The following is a 21043-nucleotide window of genomic DNA, read 5'->3' on the forward strand; positions in this document are numbered from 1 at the left end:
CATGTTATTTTGGCCAAAGCACCAAGAGTGTTGAGAACGTCCGGTCTGTTTAAGAAATGAGCCAAAGCAATTGAGAAGGATCTTTGCCATGTTGGGGGCATTGAGTGTTTAAATGAGAAGGAAATGTAGTTTTGAAGCATGAGTGAACTGTTTTGGGAGAGGTATGAGCTTCTGTAGGAGAGCTGTAGTGTTGTGCTGAACTGTAAGACTGTTTTGCCAAATGATCTTAGAGTTTTGAGAATGTCATTTCTGTTTTCAAGAAATGAGCCAAACCAATGGAGAAAAACTGTAATACAATTATACCCTTTTTATAAAGTGTAGCAATTTGTGAATGTTGTTGTATCTCATGTAAACATGTAACTAACTTAATTGTGTCATTACTACAAGCTGCCAAGGGCTAAACAAGTTAGTTTAGCAACCACACTATTCAAAGTACATAGAATATACAAATGGGTGTGGGAGTAAACAAGTGTGTCTTCTTCCCACTCCTTTTCGAGCGAAAATGTTATTTATTTTATTCTGTTGGCCAATTATAGAGACAAAGGAAGTGTGTTGTATGTAAAGATCTTGGACAGATAAGGCATGTAACCTTGTACCTCTGTATTTGTTCTTGTATAGTTTTGTTGAAAACATTTCAGTTTTATTTCTGAAGGAGGAAATCCACTAACAACTTCTACAGCATGTTAAATGCTTTGGAATTGTAAGTAAATAAACATGAGGATTGATTTAAGCAGAACAGACTTTCTGCCTCTGCCACTGGTTTTGTCATGACTTTGAGCAATGATAATTAAAGGGTCCACTTAGGCAGGAGCTCCAGGCCGTGACCTCGTGTGTGTTTGCTGCTGCTGCTGAAGTGGCTTCCAAACGCAGAGCTCACTCCTGACAGAGACACTTTGACTTTCTGCGTCTGCAGAGGACAGTTTGTAACAGGAAAAGTGTCTTTACTGAGTCCTGAGCGGCTCTGGGATGATGTTTAAAGGAGTTTAGTGGGACTAGTCTGTTCCAGAATGCGCACAGTGTAAGGTTTGGATCGTTCCAGACGCACAGACTCGTTCACATTTATGTTGTAATTGATTTCAGTCCGAGGGGAAACTTCCTCCGCGCCGTCTCCTGCTCTTTTCTGTCCTGACCAGCGCGTTTATTTCACTTTTAGAGCCTTTTCCTGACGCGCAGAAAGCACAACAGCCTCTGATCCAAACGCGCTCAGCAGCCTCGGGTTACATTGAGTCTCTACGGCTCTCACGCTGTGTTTAAGTGCGCCTCGTGCTCGGGGAAACTCCACTCTCTCAGACTGTTGTTGTGAGTGACGTTTTGAAAACTATGGCAGAAGAAGCTCCCGCTCCCGCCGCGGCTCCGGCCAAAGCCGCCAAGAAGAAGCCCGCCGCCAAAGCCAAGAAGAGCGGCCCCAGCGTCAGCGCGCTCGTCGTCAAAGTCGTGTCCGCCTCCAAGGAGCGCGGCGGCGTGTCCCTGCACGCGCTCAAGAAGGGCCTGACCGCCGCCGGATACGATGGGGAGAAGAACAAGGCCCGGGTCAGGCTCGCCGTCAAGAAGCTGCTGGAGAAGGGCACCCTGGTGCAGAAGAAGGGCTCCTACAAGATGAACAAGCCCGCGGCCGAGCCGAAGAAGGCCAAGAAGCCCGCGGCCAAGAAAGCCGCCCCTAAAGCCAAGAAGCCCGCGGCCGCTAAGAAAGCAAAGAAGCCCGCTGCCGCCAAGAAAGCCAAGAAAGCGACCACTCCCAAGAAGGCCACGAAGTCGCCGAAGAAGGCAGCCAAGCCCGCGGCCAAGAAAGTGACCAAGAGTCCGAAGAAAGCGGCCAAGAGCCCCAAGAAGCCTGCGAAGAAGGCCCCCGCGGCGAAGAAAGCCCCCGCCAAGAAAGCGGCCCCAAAGAAAACCGCCAAGCCCAAAGCCAAGAAGGCCGCGGCCAAGAAGAAGTAACTCCTTTACTCTCTTCCCCCGAACCAACAAAGGCTCTTTTCAGGGCCACACACTCCGCTAAAGAGCACCAGTCTGTAAACCTTCATGAAAACAATGCATGAAATGCCTTTTACGCACGGGACTAGGAGCAGCATGTAGTCTGGCCGAAAGAGGCCTGTTTTAGGTGGAAACTTATTCTTCGTGGGAAAAATAAAGTAGCAAAAGTAATGATTACAAATGACCATTTTAGTCAAAGTCATATTTGTTGACTAAATAAGGCTGAAGTATAAAAAGAAGGGACTAAGACATCAGAACTCCCAGTAATGCTTTAAAATAGCAGCATAACATGAAGCAGTGATTATGGTCAAGGGGAGGAGGATGGTGGTCAGGACCAAGGACGCGGAAGTGGTGGAAGGAGCACAGTAGAGAAATTCGAAAAAAGAAAGCAAACGGAAAAAAGGGGGTTTTGGGTTAATCATTTTTAAGCAGGTGATCAGGTCACATCATTATGATTGATCTGAAAGGGTTTTTGGCGTTCATGGTAATGGTGATAAATTGTGCGACAGATTTTCTTTAATAGGATTCTTATGAATATGGATGGGATTACTGAGGAGTTGGTTTACTTTGAAGGGTGCGATGAGTGTCAAAGTAGCAGTCACTGTTGGGTTGGAAGGGGATTATTTTTAACGCAATTTGGGTAGAACGCTATTATTGCACACTAAAGCCAGTGGGTGGTGGAAATTCACTATTGAGTCTGCAGCTTTAAACTACCAAAGAAGAAGCAGTGAATATGATGAGTCTGTTTGGGAATGGTCTTTTGAGTTCCTTCAGGGATGATGACGAAAGGTTTTCCAAATGTTAAGGGATGGTGAGAGGAAAGAACTCGCTGTAACTGAGGGAACTTCAGGTTTAGTTTTGAGCAGTAGACCTACATCTGAGTTGGATCTGTATTTATTTTGTCTCCAACTCTTTTTAGGAAGTGGATTTAACGCTTAAACAGAAGTGAAATATCCATCAAATATCTGTCTCCATAGTTTTACACTCGGGAACTGATGTGGATGACTGTTTTGATTTCAGCAGTTTAGTTACTTGCATTTGATCCACTTGAGGGCGCCAATGCACGAGTGTTTTCCTTCAGTTTCTCAGTCAGTGTCTAAGTGTGCGAAGTCTCAGCTCATGTCATCCTGAACCCATAGAACAGATGTTTGAAAGAGGAAAAGGCGCCAATTAATATAATTAAAACCTTTCTTCTGTCTAAACTACGTTTCTTGAACAACTATGCCCCCACATCAGCTCCCAACCAAAATGAATACAATGTGTCAATTTCATCTGGGGAACCACGAGGGAAGTAGCTAAAAGAAACCAATTTAAAAATAAAAAAGCTGGGAGGTCTAGGAACTGTAGACCTCAGCATTAAACTAAAAAAATTACAAAAAATGTGTGGCCCTGGCCAGAAACACTGTGGGTCGAAAATACGTCTAAATGGGACAAACACGTGGGGAGAGCCCGGAGCGGCATCATTATTTTTACTTAACCCATGGGGATTTTAAGCAGCAGTTTATGCTGGACTGGGATGAATTAACTTCCCAAATGATATTCAACCAAATCAATGAAATTATGTATGGAGAAGAAATCACATTCTAAGTCAAAATGATGTCAAAACTTACCCTCAAATCCACTTTGTTTTGCTATTAAACTGTGTAATTGCAGAAATTACCAATAAGTGAAATCAAACAGTTGTCTTTTGGTAATTTATTATGAGCAGTAGAAAAAGATGATTTGTGAAAAATAAATGATAAAACATATGTAAACATATGAGTGAGACTGACAGAGAAGTCTGAGAAGTCAAGTCTGAAGTTTCTAACCCCTTTACAACCCCCATTTACATACCCTTCACTCCCAGTTATCCTTCCTTTGTCGACTCTGCTCCCAGAACAGCAAGCTGGGAGAGAAGACACTGGTCAAGCCTGATAAGAAACCCATTTACACTATGAGGCAGTTTTATGGTTGATCACCAGACCAGACCGGTCAACATTTTCCCATGGGGGACACCTGAGCCTGGCACAAAGGTTCACGTATCAAGATGATGAACAACACTTCAGTGCACAATGATAGTTTTCATGGATAATTGATTGGATTGTATAATTTCCAACTACAACTGTAGAAATGAGTGTCCAATAATGTTGTCTACATATCCTGGTCATAATTTTGGCAATTTAGTGCAAATAGGTAAATAGATCTGACATCCGTTGCCCTGCAGCACAAACACTCCAATGAAACACTCGCACACACGGCCCTGGCCCAGGTTTCAGTGACATTGGAGCTGCAGCAAGACTAGCTTTTCTAAAAGTGTATACAAAAAAAAAAACGAGGCTAGCAGCACTGAGCTACGGAAGTTAGCATTTATATGCAGATAGACATCGTAGTTGACCTTTTCAATGTTTTGTTGTCATGTAGTTGTCATGATGTGTGTGAAAAGGCTGTGGATGAGCCTTGCTGATTGTTTGAGCAATTCGCTGGACTCGTTTTTATTATGCTAATGTAGTGGTCGTTTGCTTTGCTGAAAGTGCAGAAATAACATTTCTTTTTGAATCTCAAGTTCACAGGGTGAGGCTCTGGAAGGAGGGGTAAGAAATCCCTTAAACGTGAAGTTCTTAACAGAGGCGAGTACTAACCTAAGGTATAGGACAGTGTTTCTCAACCTTTTGGAGCCGCGACCCCCATTATGACCGGTAAAGGGGTTCGTGACCCTCCATCCCGGTCACACCTATAGGAACGTTAGCCTACATAATTCTTAAAGAAAGAAACAAAAAAACAATGGCTGAAATAAAATTCATCAAACTACGAACAAATAATGGCACTCTGGTAAAATAGCAAACACATGCTACAATAAAACATTAGATTATATGCTAATGAAAATATGTCTATTTTATCTAAATGATCTGGCAACCCCCTTGGGGGTCCCGACCCCCAGGTTGAGAACCACTGGTATAGGAGACTAGGTCTGTTGTAACCGTACCAGTTCAACCACAGGCCGGATAAGTGTAACATGAATGATCCTTTCAGTCTGTCGGAAAATAATGAAAAAAGAAAATAATGTTTTGGTTAATATAGTGTCTTTTTTTTTTTTACTTGTTAAGTTCTTGTTGTAATTTTTTAATGGAAAATGGTATCAACCTGTAGAGTGTTTTGCCCAAAGCACTTTACATCAAGGAACCACTCACCCTCACACTCTTTCAGTCACCAATGTACGCAGCCCTTTTTAAATCTTAAATTTGCCATTGTTCACATCAAGACACAAAACACACACAGAATGTTATGAATTTCTTTGATTTTTGTATCTTTGTTGTTTTACTTTTACAATAAAACAGTTTGAACAGTGTCTCTGTTTTTGCTGCTTTTGCAGATGCTGTTACATCTGTCCCTGTGTTACCACCGAGTGGCAGCACTATCAGAAATGTGCTGTAGGTTGGTTTGAATTAGAACTACCTTGACATAGTTCACATGTTCCTGGCAGAGCCAGGTCGGTGTCACATCATAATGTGAGCATGATGCACAGACGGTTTATAATGGTTTGTCCAGACCTTTAAGTTGAAGGATTATTTAGTGGACCTTAGGTACAGTATGTTTAGGGCTCATTCAGACAGAGGCTCAAACTGTCACCCACTTGTGAAGATCTTAAGGGCATCATTTGATCACTCTTTTGCCAACAGCATCTGATAAAGGGAAATAATGTGAACAAATGTGTGAACACAAGTGTGCTGCTTCACACATGTGTTTTAAAACAATAGATATTATTATATACGGTATATATCATTGATTTTCTACTGTAGCAGTTGGTTGTTTTGCTGTGGTTTACTGTGATTGCCTAAAACAAGGTGCATTTGATCCAGTCGGCAACATTAGCCCTGCCCAAAACAGTTTCCACTCCTGGGTAAAATGACAGTCTTCATTTTATTTGTGCTTCTGGGGTAAACGTGCAAAGCCCACACAGAAACCTGGAATCAAACCGCTGACCGTCCAGCTGTGAGGCAAGAGTGCCACCATGACCTTACTCGACCTGCTTTGTGTGTAAAGGGTCTAGTCGTCCAGCTGGCACAGGCAGGCCACTCCGCGGTTGACCCAGTGCTGCTGTGGCCGGTCTGAGAGCAGCTCCACAGACAGGACGTAGTTGGTGGAGTGCCCCGTAGTGGACAGCGTGCCTCTGCGGGCGCTGGTCTTGTACACGGGGCACACGTAGATGCCCTGGTGTTTGAAGTGGGCCATCTCTCCAGGTCTGAGCTTGATGATGGGCAGCGAGTCGAAGAGGATTTTGGGTAAGGACTCCCCAATGACCATGTTTTGCCGGTCCCAGCGCGCCCCCTCCATGAACAGCCCCCTGACGTACGCTCCGTCCTCAGGTTTCTGGCTCATGTGGCTCTCCTCTTTGGTCACCTGCGGCATAAGTCAGCGAGCTTCACAACAACCACCACAGACCGACAGAACATGACACATCCAGCTCTCGTGGGCAGATTGTAAATGTGGATTCTACTTATTAGAACTCATTGTCGCTCCGGCGTTTTACTGAAACCTGCAAATGAAACAGCACACAACTCTGGGGAGGTCTTAGAAGAGGATAAGATCTTCCAACGTACCTCAAACTCAAAGCCAATGTGGTCAATGGGGATGGCGTGTTTGCGGGCGTAGTTCTGGGACACTCCGGTGAGGAAGGACTGAGTGAAGTAGAAGCCCGAGAGCCAGAAGACCGTGGGAGCGCCGACATCAATCCATTCCTACAACAGGGAACAGGTTACTGCCCTCCAAACGCACCAGAGTCGCCCTGACACCCCCTCTGTACTTGCTTTAGAAATGGTTCTGATGTAGAGTGCCGGTACCTGGAGGAAGTGGAGCCGTGCCAGCAGGTCTGTGACGTAGGAGCCCATGGGTTTGAGGGAGGGGTAGGACTTGCCAGCCCACATGGAGGGCACCTTCCCCACCAACATGCTGCTAAACACATCCTCCAGCTCCGCAGACATCACCATCTGGCCTTTGAGAGCTTTGCGCAGGTTCACCAGGCTGCCACGCACCACGCTCGTCAGTCTGACACGGGGACAGTCACAAGACATGGTTAAGAAGAAAAAAGGCTTTTAGTGGTAGCTGCGCTGAAAAGAAGCAAACCATTGTGTTACTTTGACCCCCGCCCCATTTTAATATTTTAAGCCACACTGTGAAACATTCTACCCACTAAACAGAATCAAAACAACACCTCATTTCAAAGCGTTTTTGTCATGACAACATTTTGGTGCTTTTTTGTTGTGTGTTTGTCACTTATTCCCTGCTCTTTTGCTGCTTTTTGTGGCGTATTTGTTTACAGCCAATAGTGCAATGCCTCATTGGAAAGCTAAGACCTTGTAGTTTCTGAAAATAATATTACAATAATATGTGTGACAGGGTATCTGCAGAGTTGGACAAGTCAAATTTAAGACTTTTTAAGACCTTTTTAAGACCACAAAATCTAAAAAATAAGACCTGTTTTTGAACGCGCAATATATAAATGGACTGTAAAGAAAATCACTGTCACAAAAATCCAAGTGTCAAACTGTTGTTTCTGATATCACAGTGGGATGTACAAATGTAAGAACTTAATTTTTCACATGAGGCATTTTAACAACCATTCAAGTTTTAACAACCTTATCCCATAAGAATATTAAGATTGAATAATTACTCACAATTATCGACAACAGATATTTAGTTTTTGTATTTAAAATGCTTTGTAATACTTGAGCTGGTAAACATTCACTGTTTCTAAAAATAAAAGCGATTCATTTGCAAAGAACAACACAAAACACTGTCAACTTTACACTTTACAACTAATTACTTATCATACTTATTTTGATTATATTATTATTAGGCCAGAATCTAGTCTAGGTTTGTATGTATTCCTCTGTCACATGGAAGAGCTCAGGGATTTTAGCGATGTCCTGTGGCGTCTTGCGATATGGATATTTGTGATGTCGATAATTGAACCTGTTAAAGCGAATGATCTCCTGCCGCAGCACTGTGTTCATGGACTCCTCATACACCACGGGGAACCTTTCTATCACCATCTGAATGTCAAAGTCAGCCGGTAACTTGGACAGGATGTCTTCAGCCAACTCGTCCACCACCTCCTGCAGCACAACAGGCACATGCATTATGAGGATATTTACGGCTGTGCACTTTAGTAAAAGATACTGCTCAGCATATTTAAAGCAGATTGATGGGATGTAAACTCTTTTCAGGAAAGTCAAGACAATTGTAATGTTGATTTATTCAGAATTGAGAAATATTTGACCGGACCAAAGAGTTGTTGAGGTTTACTTTTTTGCTTTGTTTTGTGAGTCTATTGTCCTGATCAGAAAACAGAATTAGAAATAAAAAATGGTTATAGTTGATTAGGTTCTTTTTTGGAATCGTAATGAGTTTGTATTTTCTCATATAAAATCAATGCATTGCAAGGCCCTTTTATCAGTGCTGAAAACTTGACATTGCTCTTTCAAATTTCATTTTTAAGATAGATTTGGAAAATAAAGAGAGAGGAAAACACGCCAATGGTGTTTTTATCAGTTCAGAGGGACAGAAGAGACCAGCTACCAGCAGTGGATCATATAATTTCTAAATTAAATGACTTTTTTACTTACACTTGAGTAAATATTTGGGTAATTTCTAAAATATATTCTAAATGAACATGACTTTTCCGTAATAGAAGTCCATGTTCCTGTGGGTGTGTGTGAGGCTGTGACAGACCTGTGGGGATTTGGCGCCCCCTCCTGACTGCCGGGGCAGAGTGAGCAGCACTCCATCCAGCAGCTGGTTGGTCTCCTGGTTGTCCTTGGTGATGTCTGCATTACTGTGGAGCCCGAACACACCGGGCTCTGCAGAGATGGGCAGGCTGCGGATGTAGTTCACATACGTCTGCAAAACAGATCACGGGATATTCTTACTTTTACTGTTTGTTAGATACAAAAACACACAGTCCTAAATGCAGTTATTTTTCAAACAAATCCATCCTGGTGCCTCTCTGGAAAAAACAGTGAAAAGAGTCTTGACAAATGAAAACATAAAGAGTGGAGACGCAGTACCTGGTACGGCCCGTGTGTGGGTACATAGTACAGCTCGCCGTCACACAGACAGTACTGATCCTGTTGGATGAGCTCCCAGTTGTAGAACAGGGAGAGGAGAGAGAGCAGCAGGCGCCGGTCTTTGTCATCGGTCACTCTGCCTCCGTAGTTACACTCCCCTAGGCACACAGCAAACCTCGGCTTACAAACATGCTTTTATGGACATTATGGGGGTATAGGCATACCTGTGAGGTACGTGAGGGCCTCTAGGGGAACCTCCTCGTACTCATCCAGGAACATCTGGATCTGCCTGACGCTGATCCGCAGGTCCGACTCATTGAACTCATACGGGATATTCCACCCTGCGCCGTGAACAAGCAGTTAACACACGGCTGACACACCTTTTCAAACAGCAGCTGGAGCTAGAGCCTCTGACCAATCACTTACTACTGCTTGCTTATCTTTATTTAACAGGGTTTAGACAGAAGAAAAACAATCTTATCAGAGACTATAAAGATTTGTGCTATTAAATGATAGTTTGGCACATTTACTACATTGTCTGCTTTTGTTCCATGAATTAATTCATAATTTCCATCCATCCATGTCATCTGAACGTCTCAATAAATAACCCAGACCTAAGAGAGTTTGGGATTGTGGTGTCCCTGGTCTATAAAGTGGAGATTAGGAAAATCTAAAAAACTGGAGTAACTGTTCATATACAAAGTGGACAATGATTTAGATTCAGTTCAATGGCTCTTTTTCCTACTCCACTTTCAATTTTATTTTTATCTAAAATGGAAAATGTTACATGTCTGATTTCCATGATGAGGCTTAATTTATAACATTCCATTCTCATCAAGCTACTCAAGTTACCCCTGGAAATGTAATTTCAGTGCTGGTGCATTAAACTGCAGTTCAGTGAAATTAAACCTTATTGTGATAGCTACAGGTTGTGGAGGTTATGGTTTGTCTCACCCAGAGGTCCGAACGCCCTCCTCTCCTGCACCAGCGCGTGGAAGAAGGTGAGCCCGAAGAGCAGCTTCTGCCAGATCACCTGCTTACTGGAGCTGCTGAAGAAGGAGGGGTCTGAGATGGGGTCGCTCAGGTAGGACCTCAGCAGGTTGGCTCTGATGCCTTTGGGAGGTTCATTGGTCATCTTCAGTCCATTCTGAAGAATACTCACAGGGAACTTATCTGATGGGTAACTGGTCAACCACAACCTGCACACGAGATGGAATCCTGTTCAACGACATGCTGTAACACATTTTCCTACAAAATATGAGGCATAATAAAGGCAAAAACATGGTTGTGCTCTGGGATGCCCTGTCTCTTTTGCTGTTGGTGGACCTTTAAATTTCTCTGAATGACCAAATTAAACGTGTGCAAATGTGCGGATATGTTCTCCGTCACCTGAAGGTGCTCTGCGTGTTGTCAGGGGTGATGGTCTCCTCACAGATCCTCTCCAGAGCGGGCATCCAGCTGGTGGCTAAGTGGCAGTTCTGGAGCACCACCCAGGTGCCCTCCTTGATGGCTCGGTCGATCATCTGAGCCGCTATCGGCCCCTGCCCTTGTCCCAGAGAGATGGTCTGGGTCCTACTGCCCCCCATCCCCAGGTCCTCTGCAAACTTCAGCAGGCCTGACAAAGAAAGAACGCACATTATCAAATATGTCGCATTCATGTCCCATAGTTTTACGTTCAGAGTCAAATTCTGCCCTATCCTCCACCTGAACTGTCAAAACATTGATTTCTTTACCGTTTAATGGACATTATGGTGTCTCCGGAATTACTGCTGATACAAATATAACTTCAACAAAGCTTTCAGACCTACCTTCAACTACCTACCTGTCAACCCAAATAAAATATTTCAACTTATAAAAACAAAAGGCCGACGACTATAGTATGTGTTCTCATAGATGAAAATACATGTGGACTCAAAATATTCCTAATAGCAGTCTGTGTCTAAGTGATCCTTTAGCAGTAGGTTTATGTTTTAAGTTTTGCAACAGTTTATGTGCTCTTGTAACACATTAAAAGACCCTATAACTGTTTTTTTTTGTCATCAACAATGAAAGAGTTTAAACTGACTTTACTGAAGCATTACTAACATCCCACTCATTCACAGAGATAGGTTTATAAGCACGTTTTACAACTTGCAGCGTCACTTTCAGGGTCAGACAGAGTAATGCAAACAAAAGAGTAGCCTGCAAGCTCACAATTGACCCAAATTCTATATAATTGGACAGGTATTTCATTTCACTACTCGTAAACAGTCAATTGTGTTCAGGGTGTAAACTATGTACATGTTAATATAAGCCTCACCTGCTGTGGGGTCAGAGCCTGGCGACAGTATAAAGATGAGCGGTGAGCAGCAGCTGGAGTCCTTGTAGCTCTCCGCCAGGTCAAAGGTGGGCGGCTCGATGTAGGCCTGGCCCATGTTCTCCACGATGAAGTCCTGCACTGCTGGGACCAATTTGTCCGGCCTGAAACACCTGATCACCACCATTCTGTCCATCCCGGTCAGACTGTCCCAGCTCCCCGGCAGCCTCTCCTTATGTGGCCTCCCGGAGTCGTAGAGCTCCTTCCACTGGGGGATATTCTGCCGGACGTGTTCGTAGATCCCCACCAGCTTCGGCAGTTTGCTCGCTCTCACGATCTCTGACCAGGATTTATCCATAAGCCACTCGGGAGCGGGATTGGGGTGCGGGTTATCCAAAGCTATCCCTCCAGTCAGCAGAAAGCGCCACACGCCGTCGTCAACGCCGCCTTTGCCTTGTAGGATGCCCACGGTGAGGAGTAAGGAGAAGAGCAGCTTATCTTTCTCAAACAGCGACCGGCAGACGTTATTGTAGATGCTCAGGGTGAAGTGATCCACTATGTTTTTAATCCTTTCCTCCAAGTCGTCGCTTTTTACGCTCTGGGCGATGGAGAACAGGTAGAGATTGATGAACCATGTAAGGGAATACTGGTACATGGGTTCGATGTTGGCGAGCTCGGAGATGCAGAAAAATAGAATGGAGGAGTGCTCTGCCACCGGCCTGTAGCCCATGCGGGTGTCGTCGATTTCCTTTTCAGTCACGCTCGCGATTTTTTGCTTTTCTGATATATTCTCTGATAACACTTTTGATGAGGACAATATTTTAATGGCAGTTTCATCTTCCAAAATGTTCCCTTCCGAAGAGGAGAGCACCTCTAGAATCTTATCCTCGATTTCCTTCAGCTGCTTGTTGTTGGCGGCGCTTTCCAGAATGAGTTGGTTCTTCTTCTCCTCCAACTCCGGCTTCTCTTTGGCAGCGACCAATCCCAGAAGCTGGTCTTGCAAACCCTGAGGGGTGATCATGAAGTTGAGCAGACACACTTTGACTGCCACTTCGGGGAGGTAGTGGGGGTTCCTGAGCCCAGTAGTTATGTAGAAGCGGAAGTCCTTGGAGTATTCCACAATGTTCTCCCCGATCTTCATGTATTCCACGCCCTGCTGTTTGAAGGTCTGTTTGAGAAGCACAGGCTCCAGCATGGGGTCTAGTTCCTCTCCTACGTTCTCCAAGAGGACAGGAGTTCCCCATTGCACGGCGTTCTCCAAGATTCTCACGTAGTTGGGGTCGGACAGCTTGATGACGGCCAGCTGGTTGGCCTTCTCCATGTTTTTGACCCACTTGTTGGCCTGTCGTTGTGGGTCGATCATGAGAGGCCAGCGTCTGGAGTTGAAGACGATGATTCCGTTGTCGGTGGAGAAGGAGTCCACAGGGAGGCCGGCGATGGTCCAGGCCCGGATGGACACCTGATTCCCCAGTGTGCTGCTCAAAGTGAAGTCCTCTGAACAGGGGATCTTCTTCTCCTGACACAAGAGGTGCCATTGTCTCTGGCACTCTTTCCGGTAGTCCACAGTGAAGGCGCCCAGGTAGGACACCGTCCCGGAGGACAGCAGGATGTCTCCTGTGAGATGAATGTATCTGCAGAAGAATAAAAACAATTCTATCAGGGATATTTTATCTTCTGTAAAATTACAGGTCTATAACCACTTCTCAATTAAAGAAAATGACTCAAGTTTCCTTTTATACTTCACAATATTAACCCTGCAGATTGTGTTCAGGACAAAAAATAAATGTGTGTGGTTCAACAAACTCATGTACAGTGGGGAAAAAAAGTCTTTGGTCAGTTTCACATAGACATTCCATTGGATTTTGGCCAAATACTTTTTTTCCCCACTGTATAAAAGTAAAAAGGTATTTTTTGAGCAACATGGAAAAGGCTGGACAATCACTTTTTGGTTCCAGTGTTAGTGGTTGGAGATCCCTACCTGCAGCACAACACTGATTAAAATGAGACCACATGCAAGATTCTGCAGTGAATTACCGGATTCCTAGAAGCCTGGCTGCCTCGGTCCAGCGGTCCTTCTCTCCTCCCAGTCCTCCAATAAGTTTCTCAGCCCTGACCAGTTTCTGAGAGCACAGCTCGATGTTGTTCTCCAGGTCTATCTTTTTGTCGACCATGGCCTGGAGATCATCGTTAAGCATTTGCAGCCGGTCCACCACTGTCTGCAGCTCTGCTCTCTTCACAGCCAGTTTCTCCGACTGCACAGCCAGCTCTTCTTCAGCAATCTTCAGCCGCTCCTTTTTGGGTGCCACCACTTTGGCAACACGCTCGTAGACCTCCATGGCTCGCACCCACTTGCACAGTCCCTCACAGGCAGAGGAGACGCTCTTGATCACAGATGGCTGGAAGTCAGGGTGATCGATAAACTTTTGCCTGATTCTTTTGATGGCAGCAGCTGGGATGTTGTCTCTATCGTAGGACTTGAGGTTGTCCAAGAACTTCAGCTCTCCCAGTATCTTCTTAGAAGGGCCCCAAAAGTCCTCAATCATCTTACCTGCATGAACAGTTGAGATATGTTTTTAAGCAAGGCTGAATATTTTCATCGATATCTTAAATGTTAGTGTTGTACCTGAGCCGCTGGGGTCTGGCTTCCTCTCTGGCTTTATCCCCCTCATCACGCAGATGGACTCCATGACCAGTTTGACTGGTCCAGCGGGGTTGGCCATGGACTTGACCACGGTGATGTCGGCTGGTTTCAGAGTGTCCAGAGCAGACAGGGCAGCCTCCAGAGCAGGCATAGCTTCAGCCAAGTCTCCCTCACACTCATCCTGGAAGGACAGACAGAACATGGTAGCGAAAGCTGACACCATAAGAAATACTCATCCTGGACGCCCTTTTAGCACTGTTATATGCACCATGACACAATATGCTGTTGTTTTTCTTTTAACCTTTATTTAACCAGGAAAGTTCCATTGAGATTACTAATATCTTTTTCAAGGAGTAAGGATTGGGTTAATCTGGATCAGTCCTATGAATACTTCTGGTTGGACATGTCGAGATAGAACGGTAAACACATTTCAACTGTTCATCAATCATTTGTGTTCATGTGAAATTAAACAAAACTCCAGTCCTGTTTTTGATGCAATGAAAATATCTGCTTAACTGAGTAGAAAGTTGAAGTGAAAATCACTTATTAACACAAAACAACCTATACTGATGAATACTTTGATTGATTGTTTAATCCGAGTTCAATGTACATTCAATATATACTTCTGGCATGTACTCTGGCCATTTGACACTAATGGTTCAAAACGGCAGTAGGACCACAGCCCATCACCTCCAGAATTCAGACACAGAGCTCTACCAAAGGCCGGCACATGCACTCATTTGGACTTGATTGAGGACCGCTGCTGCTTTTGGTATTTTAAACTTGAGTGAAATGAGACCTTTGGCTTCTCAAGTATGGAAACATTTGTTAACCTCCACCTGAACTGAGCGCATTTTCTCCAGTTCGACTTTACCCAAATCTAAAAGTTTAAAAAAAGCATCTAAATAGCGACAAAAACGAGACGTATATGAGGATGAAAATGCACCAAAAAGAAAGCATCAGAAGAGCGACAAAAACGCAACAAAACAGTGTTGAAAAAGCAACATAAACGTGACAAAAAAGCACAAAAAATATGACGCAAAAAGTGGCGAGAAGCTTATAGATTTGGGTAGAACTGAACTGGAGAAAATTTGGTTGGCTTGGTTAAGGCAGGGGTTAAAAGGTTAAATGGCACTGGAAAGCCTTATTGTGTTACTTGAGTTTTGTTTTTCAAAGGGGTACCTACTTTGTCATGAACCATAATAATAAAAGCTATAATTATTGAGGATAAAAAAAGATTGTGTTTTTGCCATATCATCCATCGCCATTTGGTAGTGAGAATTTAGACCAGGGATCTCCATCCAGTAGCTCGCCAGGCCTTTCTAGGTAGCTCGCCAAAGACTTTCTACATCTCCATATGCATGATAACTGAACTTTTAGATGCATTTTCTGTTTGTTCTGAACATGCTGTAGACAATCTGTGAACAGTTGTAAAGTAAGAGCACTAAACTCAAGTATTTTTCTATCTTAGCAACTAATTCTCTGGTGTGTTTTTGAAGCACGAGTAGCTCTCCGATGTTCTGGTTGTGTAAAAGTAGCTCGCCAAGAAAAAAAGGTTGGAGACCACTGATTTAGACCATAGACAGGATCAGAACAACTTTGGAGAAGTGATTTTACAAGATGCAAAATTCCCTATTTTAGAGCTTTTTACCATAATAGTGCATCAAAAACATACTTGGAGCAGTGTTTTGAGCCATTCATGTATGCTCTGGCACTAATGCGATGTCCTGACAGTGCGCTAAATTTGCAGAGCCAGAGATTAGTTTCAATAGGAGGCAAATACATTCTTGGGGACAAAGCGCATGACGAATCCGGAAGATGGGCCCAGGAACACTTTGAATAAGTCATTTTAAATATTATAGCATTTTAGCATGACATACGCTCTTGGAAAATAATCCAACATGCCACTCAGTAGTCAGTGCAGACAGACCTTGATGGCTTTGGCGGCGGCGGCTGCCTCGTTGGCCACTTGCTCGTCCGCAGACACCAGTTCTTTTTTGGCGTCCACCTCCACGGTCTCCTTCTCGATTTTGACCATCATCTTGTCCGTCTCCGCGGACGTCTGTATGAGCTCCGGCTGCAGCGCTGTCAGTTCCTGCTGCATCACTGACACCTGCAGGACATAAGCCACACAACAGCGCTAAGTATTTTACACCACTCGAGACACTACATGTTCCCTGCAGATTATGCATAGTTTGAATTTGAACGAAATAGTATGTTCATGTCTTTCCAAATGAGGCTAAACTTTTATCACACTCTAACCCTGACAGTCTTTCTCTTTGATTTGTGAAAATGACCTGGGAGGCAGCAAACTCGAGCTTCTGCAGGCCGACAATGTAGCGGTTCCTGGCTGTGTCCACCTCGCTCCTCTTGCCGTTGAGCAGGGTTTTAAAGGTGAGGATGAGCTCCAGGTAGGAAGTGGGCGTCACGTAGTTGTGCCTCCGGAGTCTGGAGAAGTAGCGTTCAGACATGTCCCGTACGCTGGTCTGGAAGTTCTTACACATCTCCACCACTCTGCAATCGCAAAATACAGGAGAAGGAAGTAGACAGTTATAAACGTTACAAATTGATAGTTAGAAAAGAGGAATATTTCCTGAGCTGGTTCAGGTAGAAGTGAGAATTAAGTCCTGATGCTTTCAAAGCAGTCATGGCAGACATGTACATTGATGACCTTAACGTTGTCATAGACCTACAGACTCAATTCAGTATTTTCATACTTTATTTCAGGCACACACAGCTCATAGCCTCAAGAAAAAAACATACATTGACCTTTAAATTAAACTGAAATTATGCCTCAAATGCTTCGCTTTTTCTCACAATGATGAAATGTGCTAAATCATTTCCTCATGTGAGTATGAGGGTCACAACATCTTTCTGCGTGAAATGACAGGTCAGCAGCTTGAAGCTGGGGGCTGAGGAGAAACACTGGCTGAGTTTGTTTTTGTGGCAAATAAAGCATGATTAGACACATAAGATGGACTGTAAATAAATCACTTCAGTCCAGGGAAAGGGAAGTTTTATTCGGGTGGTCTTAAGCTATGGCTGCAAATAATGATTATTTTGGCAATTGATTCATCGTCCAACTGTAAGATCATGAAATGCAAATATAATTTACATGAACAAGGTGTAGTTGCTAGTGATGCTATGATCTGTCTGAATTGACCATGGCTTTCATTCTGGGAAAATGAAAGCCATAAGAATTTCAAGGCCCGGCCCGACCCAACCCGAGCTGCGGGCAGCCCGCGGTGGAACCTGCAACCTGCTCATCACTAGTAAGCTTCTTGCTTCGGTCTACTCCCTTTGAGCTTCCATAGCTGTATAAATGTGAAATTTTTTGAAAAGAATAGAAACGTTAACTGTTCAAATAAACTACTACTACTACTCTACAGATATTTTCTTACGATTAATCAATTAATCGCTCGGCTGTGAAAGGTGCATGAAAATTTAATTTTTCAAACTTTATCCCACATAAAGCTAAATAGATGCCACTTAATGACATGTTGATGGAGTAAACTTAAAGTGAATGTTTGTAGGAGGCTCTTAGCACTCAATCTGTTTTTTGATTGGATGAGACGCGGACAGATATTTATGAAATTTACAATGTACAAAAGTATTTTTTTCATCGAAATCACTACATTTATTTTTGCTCTATTTGAGTCTGTATTGAACAGAAAACAATTCATTGATTGTGGCCATACCGCCTTTGCTCTGCCCAATCCCGTCAGACCTTGGAAGCTAAGCAGGGAAGGGCCTGGTCGGTACTTGGATGGGAGACCGTTTGGGAACACCAGGAAGCCTAGTGAATGTAGTGAGTGAGTGAGTGGTTGGTGGTGGTCGGAGGGGCCGATGGCGCAGACTGATTGCCTCGCTTCCGTCAGTCTACCCCAGGGCAGCTGTGGCTACAATAGTAGCTTACCACCACCGAGTATGGAGTGAACGAATAGTGCAATGTAAAGCGTCTTTGAGTGTCCAGAAAAGCACTATATAAAAGCAATGCATTATTATTATCATTACTAAAAAGTTATCAACTATTTCAATATTTTTTTATTAGTTGTTTCAGTCCTAGCTAAAGCCAGTCTATGTTAGGTCTAACCAGTTATAAACCTGTTGTGAAATGACACTGAAAAGTGTATGAAATACTGTATTGGAGCACTATAGTGATCAGAACGAGACTGGTGAGACAGGAGTGACACCACCTCTTGACATCAGCAGATGGGCCGTGTGTTTTGAACTCTTGTGAAGAATATACATGGAATGTAAACACCCTGACTCCAGGCTGAATGTGTTTATCTAATTATGTCCTCACTCATGTCTGACGTCATCATCCATCTCCACATCCTCCAGCAGCTTGTGGGCCACCATCTCCAGAGCGTCATTGGGCCACGCGTGGAACCAGTCGATGGTGCAGCAGTTGATGAGGGACGGGAACATCCTCAGGCGGTTCCTGAAAGCGTCACCGATGGGGCTCATGGCTGAAAGATCCGCGAGTAACAGATGTGATTAGAGGAGAAGTTCCAGAGGGTGATTCTCAGTTACTCACCTAGAACTATGTGGAGGTTGGTCTTTAGTCTGTCTATGAAGAAGTTGTACATGGACAGCGGTGTGGAGTCGATCTTCTTGCCCTCCATCCGAGCAATCCCCTGCATCTTCTCGATAACATCTGCCCGCTCGTCTGCAGCGAAGATATTGGGAATGTCCCCAGTATTCAGGAGCATGTTAATATCTTCTAACATGGCTTCGTCTTTGATTTGGCTGTCGTTGAACAGAAACACGGAGCTCTTTCCCTCCACCCCGGTTTTGAGCATGATCCTCTTCAGATCGTCGCGCCAGTCCGTCAGGCTGTAGTTCTTGGTCAGTTCGATTTGGAATAAGATGTAATCGTTGATGAAAGTAGCCAGCTTGGTGGCGCTCTGCCTTCCTGATCCACCGATTCCGACCAGGAGAAGATGGCCATTGTCCTGCTTGAGCACGCGGCAGATGCGAGAGACGTGCTCGATGGCGAATTTGAACAAGACCAGGCCCATGGGAGCCTTACTGCTGCCGTTGTATTCATCCAAGTAGGACTCCATCACCTGCTGTAGGTCCTCCAAATCTGTGATCTCATCGTATGCCTTGACGTCGGCGTCAGGCCTGGCGTAGTCACCGAAAAACAGGCTGCGGATGTGCTCGTCAGTGATCACTCCACCTGGGCTGAGGTGACTGAGAATCTGCGAGAACAAACAGGAAGACATTTTATAAGAACCTGTTGTGGAGCAGATAAGTAAAGTGGCTTTATAACGTTTATGCTATTTTGGCATTTGCATCTCCAGTTGAAAATGTTTTGCCTAATCTGCCACGCTAATGGTGATAGTCACTTATAGTTTCCAGTCAGTTTCACCAAATCTATAATGTAATATTATATTCTGTTTGCAATGTGTGCTAATAAAACAAGAAAAAGACTTGTCCAAATTAACAAATGAGCACAATAATAATTCTGAGTTCATTACCTTGAGCTTCTGTAAAAAAAAACAGTGCCCTCCAATGATGTAGTTATTACTGTGTGATGTACAAATACCTTGTCAACTCCCTGCTTAAAGCATGATGATGTCCTCTCTTTCACAATGTTGAAAAACATGTCCTTGTCCTCATCATTGATAAGCCTGTCCTGGAAAACTCTGTAGACCTCATGGATCCACAGGCGGATTAGTTTGTCACCATCCTAAAGGAGAGCACAGGAGTCCGTTTGTCAAACTGAGAGTGGAACATTGGGCACAAGCTGTGGGGACTTACCTGCATGTGGGTGTTTGGAGCCAGCAGCACTCCTCGAATCACCCGGGCAAAGTCCCTCAGGTTAAAGATGTAGTGGGACTTAGATGGAGTGGGCAGGAAACACTCCATCGCATCTTTATACACCGCCAGTGTGGCCTGGACCATGATCTTTCCCAGACTGTTTAAACAGGTTCACGTAGAGGAAAAGGGTATTACTGTATTTTGCTGGTTTTATTAAAGCCTTTACCTAATTTCTCCTGCTCCAAAACAGTCACACATTAGATATTTGATGATTGGCCACCAAAAGCTCAACTCCTCAAGATAAGATTACCAAATATATTGTACTAAAAAGTAAACTTTATATTGAATGTATTAAGATTGAAGTAAACAAAGGACTTTAGAGTTTGACGGGAAACAGTTTAGCTATGAACCCACCGGTAGAAAGATGCATCAAAACCCTTGCTGAAATGCCAGTCAGTGATGGCGCCGAAGATCTTGGTGAGTGTCTCATCATCGAAGGAGTCAAAGGACATGACATTCAAGTGACGGGTGAAGCGGCCTGGAGTTTGGACACATTTGGACTGTATCATCATCAGCAGTAATATAGACATTGTTAAGGCTTACCTGAAATGTCGTTCTTCCCTCCACCAGGGGGCCCCATTGCTGACATGAAGAGCACATCTACTATGTTTAACCTGGATGTGTCCTTTTTGTCATACCAATGTTTGTGGTCTATCCACTGCCTCAGCAGCTCTATGGGAGGCTGGGCTCCATAGATTTCTTTAGCCGGCATGTTCAGGTCATCTGCGTGTCAAAGAAGAACAAAGATTTTTGTTAAGCAATGTTTTTCCAGAAATGAAAACATGTTAAGTCAGAAATTGGTTTTACAGAAAGTATTTTTGATTTGTCAAAGGAAAATTGTTTTTATTCTGTCTCAAAGTCCTTTCAACTGACAACATTGTGTCTTTGTGGAAACCCCCCCCCCCCCCCCCCCCCCCCCCCACACACTTTTAAAAATCCCAGTGAAAAACAACATTTACCTCAAATCATTTTAGATCAAAGAGAATTCAATGAACTTTATAATGTTATTACAGAGATATTCATAAGGTCAACACATCAGCATTTTCATAGTTCAAAAGCTTAAAGTACCATCTAACTATGCCCAGTCTTCCACCTCAGAATAAAACTATAGGCTCAGAGTGCTATGATGTGAACCAAACTTGCTGTGGAGGATTTTAAAGGAGGTGTTGCCCATGTGGGCCGACTGAAGCTTCAACTATTTGTGTGACTAGCTGAGTATTAGAGACACATTTGGTTTCACTGGCTTGTTAATTTGTTTTAAAT

The 21043-nt window shown here is 43.9% G+C and overlaps 2 protein-coding genes across 2 annotated transcripts in view; one reads left to right on the forward strand and one right to left on the reverse strand.

Annotated features, from left to right (window-relative positions):
* Positions 1-1315: 1315 nt before the first annotated feature.
* Positions 1316-1935, forward strand: LOC306979157 (histone H1.4-like; the record flags this gene model as incomplete). Its single annotated transcript, XM_079578012.1, has 1 exon — positions 1316-1935. The coding sequence occupies exon 1, from the start codon at positions 1321-1323 to the stop codon at positions 1933-1935; it is 615 nt and encodes a 204-aa protein (XP_079434138.1). The 5' UTR covers positions 1316-1320.
* Positions 1936-5994: 4059 nt separating this feature from the next.
* The window catches only part of dnah3 (dynein axonemal heavy chain 3), a gene marked incomplete at both ends in the record, with an annotated part of 43940 nt that continues 28891 nt past the window's right edge, over positions 5995-21043 (reverse strand). The window contains 20 exons of the mRNA XM_079576752.1: positions 5995-6348; positions 6549-6686; positions 6789-6993; positions 7921-8063; positions 8680-8847; positions 9015-9172; positions 9239-9355; positions 9969-10213; positions 10404-10629; positions 11314-12941; positions 13345-13858; positions 13934-14132; positions 15882-16064; positions 16249-16465; positions 18258-18423; positions 18492-19158; positions 19506-19649; positions 19721-19877; positions 20135-20258; positions 20324-20503. Of these exons, the coding sequence (XP_079432878.1) occupies positions 5995-6348; positions 6549-6686; positions 6789-6993; positions 7921-8063; positions 8680-8847; positions 9015-9172; positions 9239-9355; positions 9969-10213; positions 10404-10629; positions 11314-12941; positions 13345-13858; positions 13934-14132; positions 15882-16064; positions 16249-16465; positions 18258-18423; positions 18492-19158; positions 19506-19649; positions 19721-19877; positions 20135-20258; positions 20324-20503 (5933 nt within the window). The remainder of the gene's footprint in view (positions 6349-6548; positions 6687-6788; positions 6994-7920; positions 8064-8679; positions 8848-9014; positions 9173-9238; positions 9356-9968; positions 10214-10403; positions 10630-11313; positions 12942-13344; positions 13859-13933; positions 14133-15881; positions 16065-16248; positions 16466-18257; positions 18424-18491; positions 19159-19505; positions 19650-19720; positions 19878-20134; positions 20259-20323; positions 20504-21043) is intronic.

Source organism: Gobius niger (genome assembly GCF_951799975.1).
Source record: "Gobius niger genome assembly, chromosome: 19".
Classification (NCBI taxonomy): domain Eukaryota; kingdom Metazoa; phylum Chordata; class Actinopteri; order Gobiiformes; family Gobiidae; genus Gobius; species Gobius niger.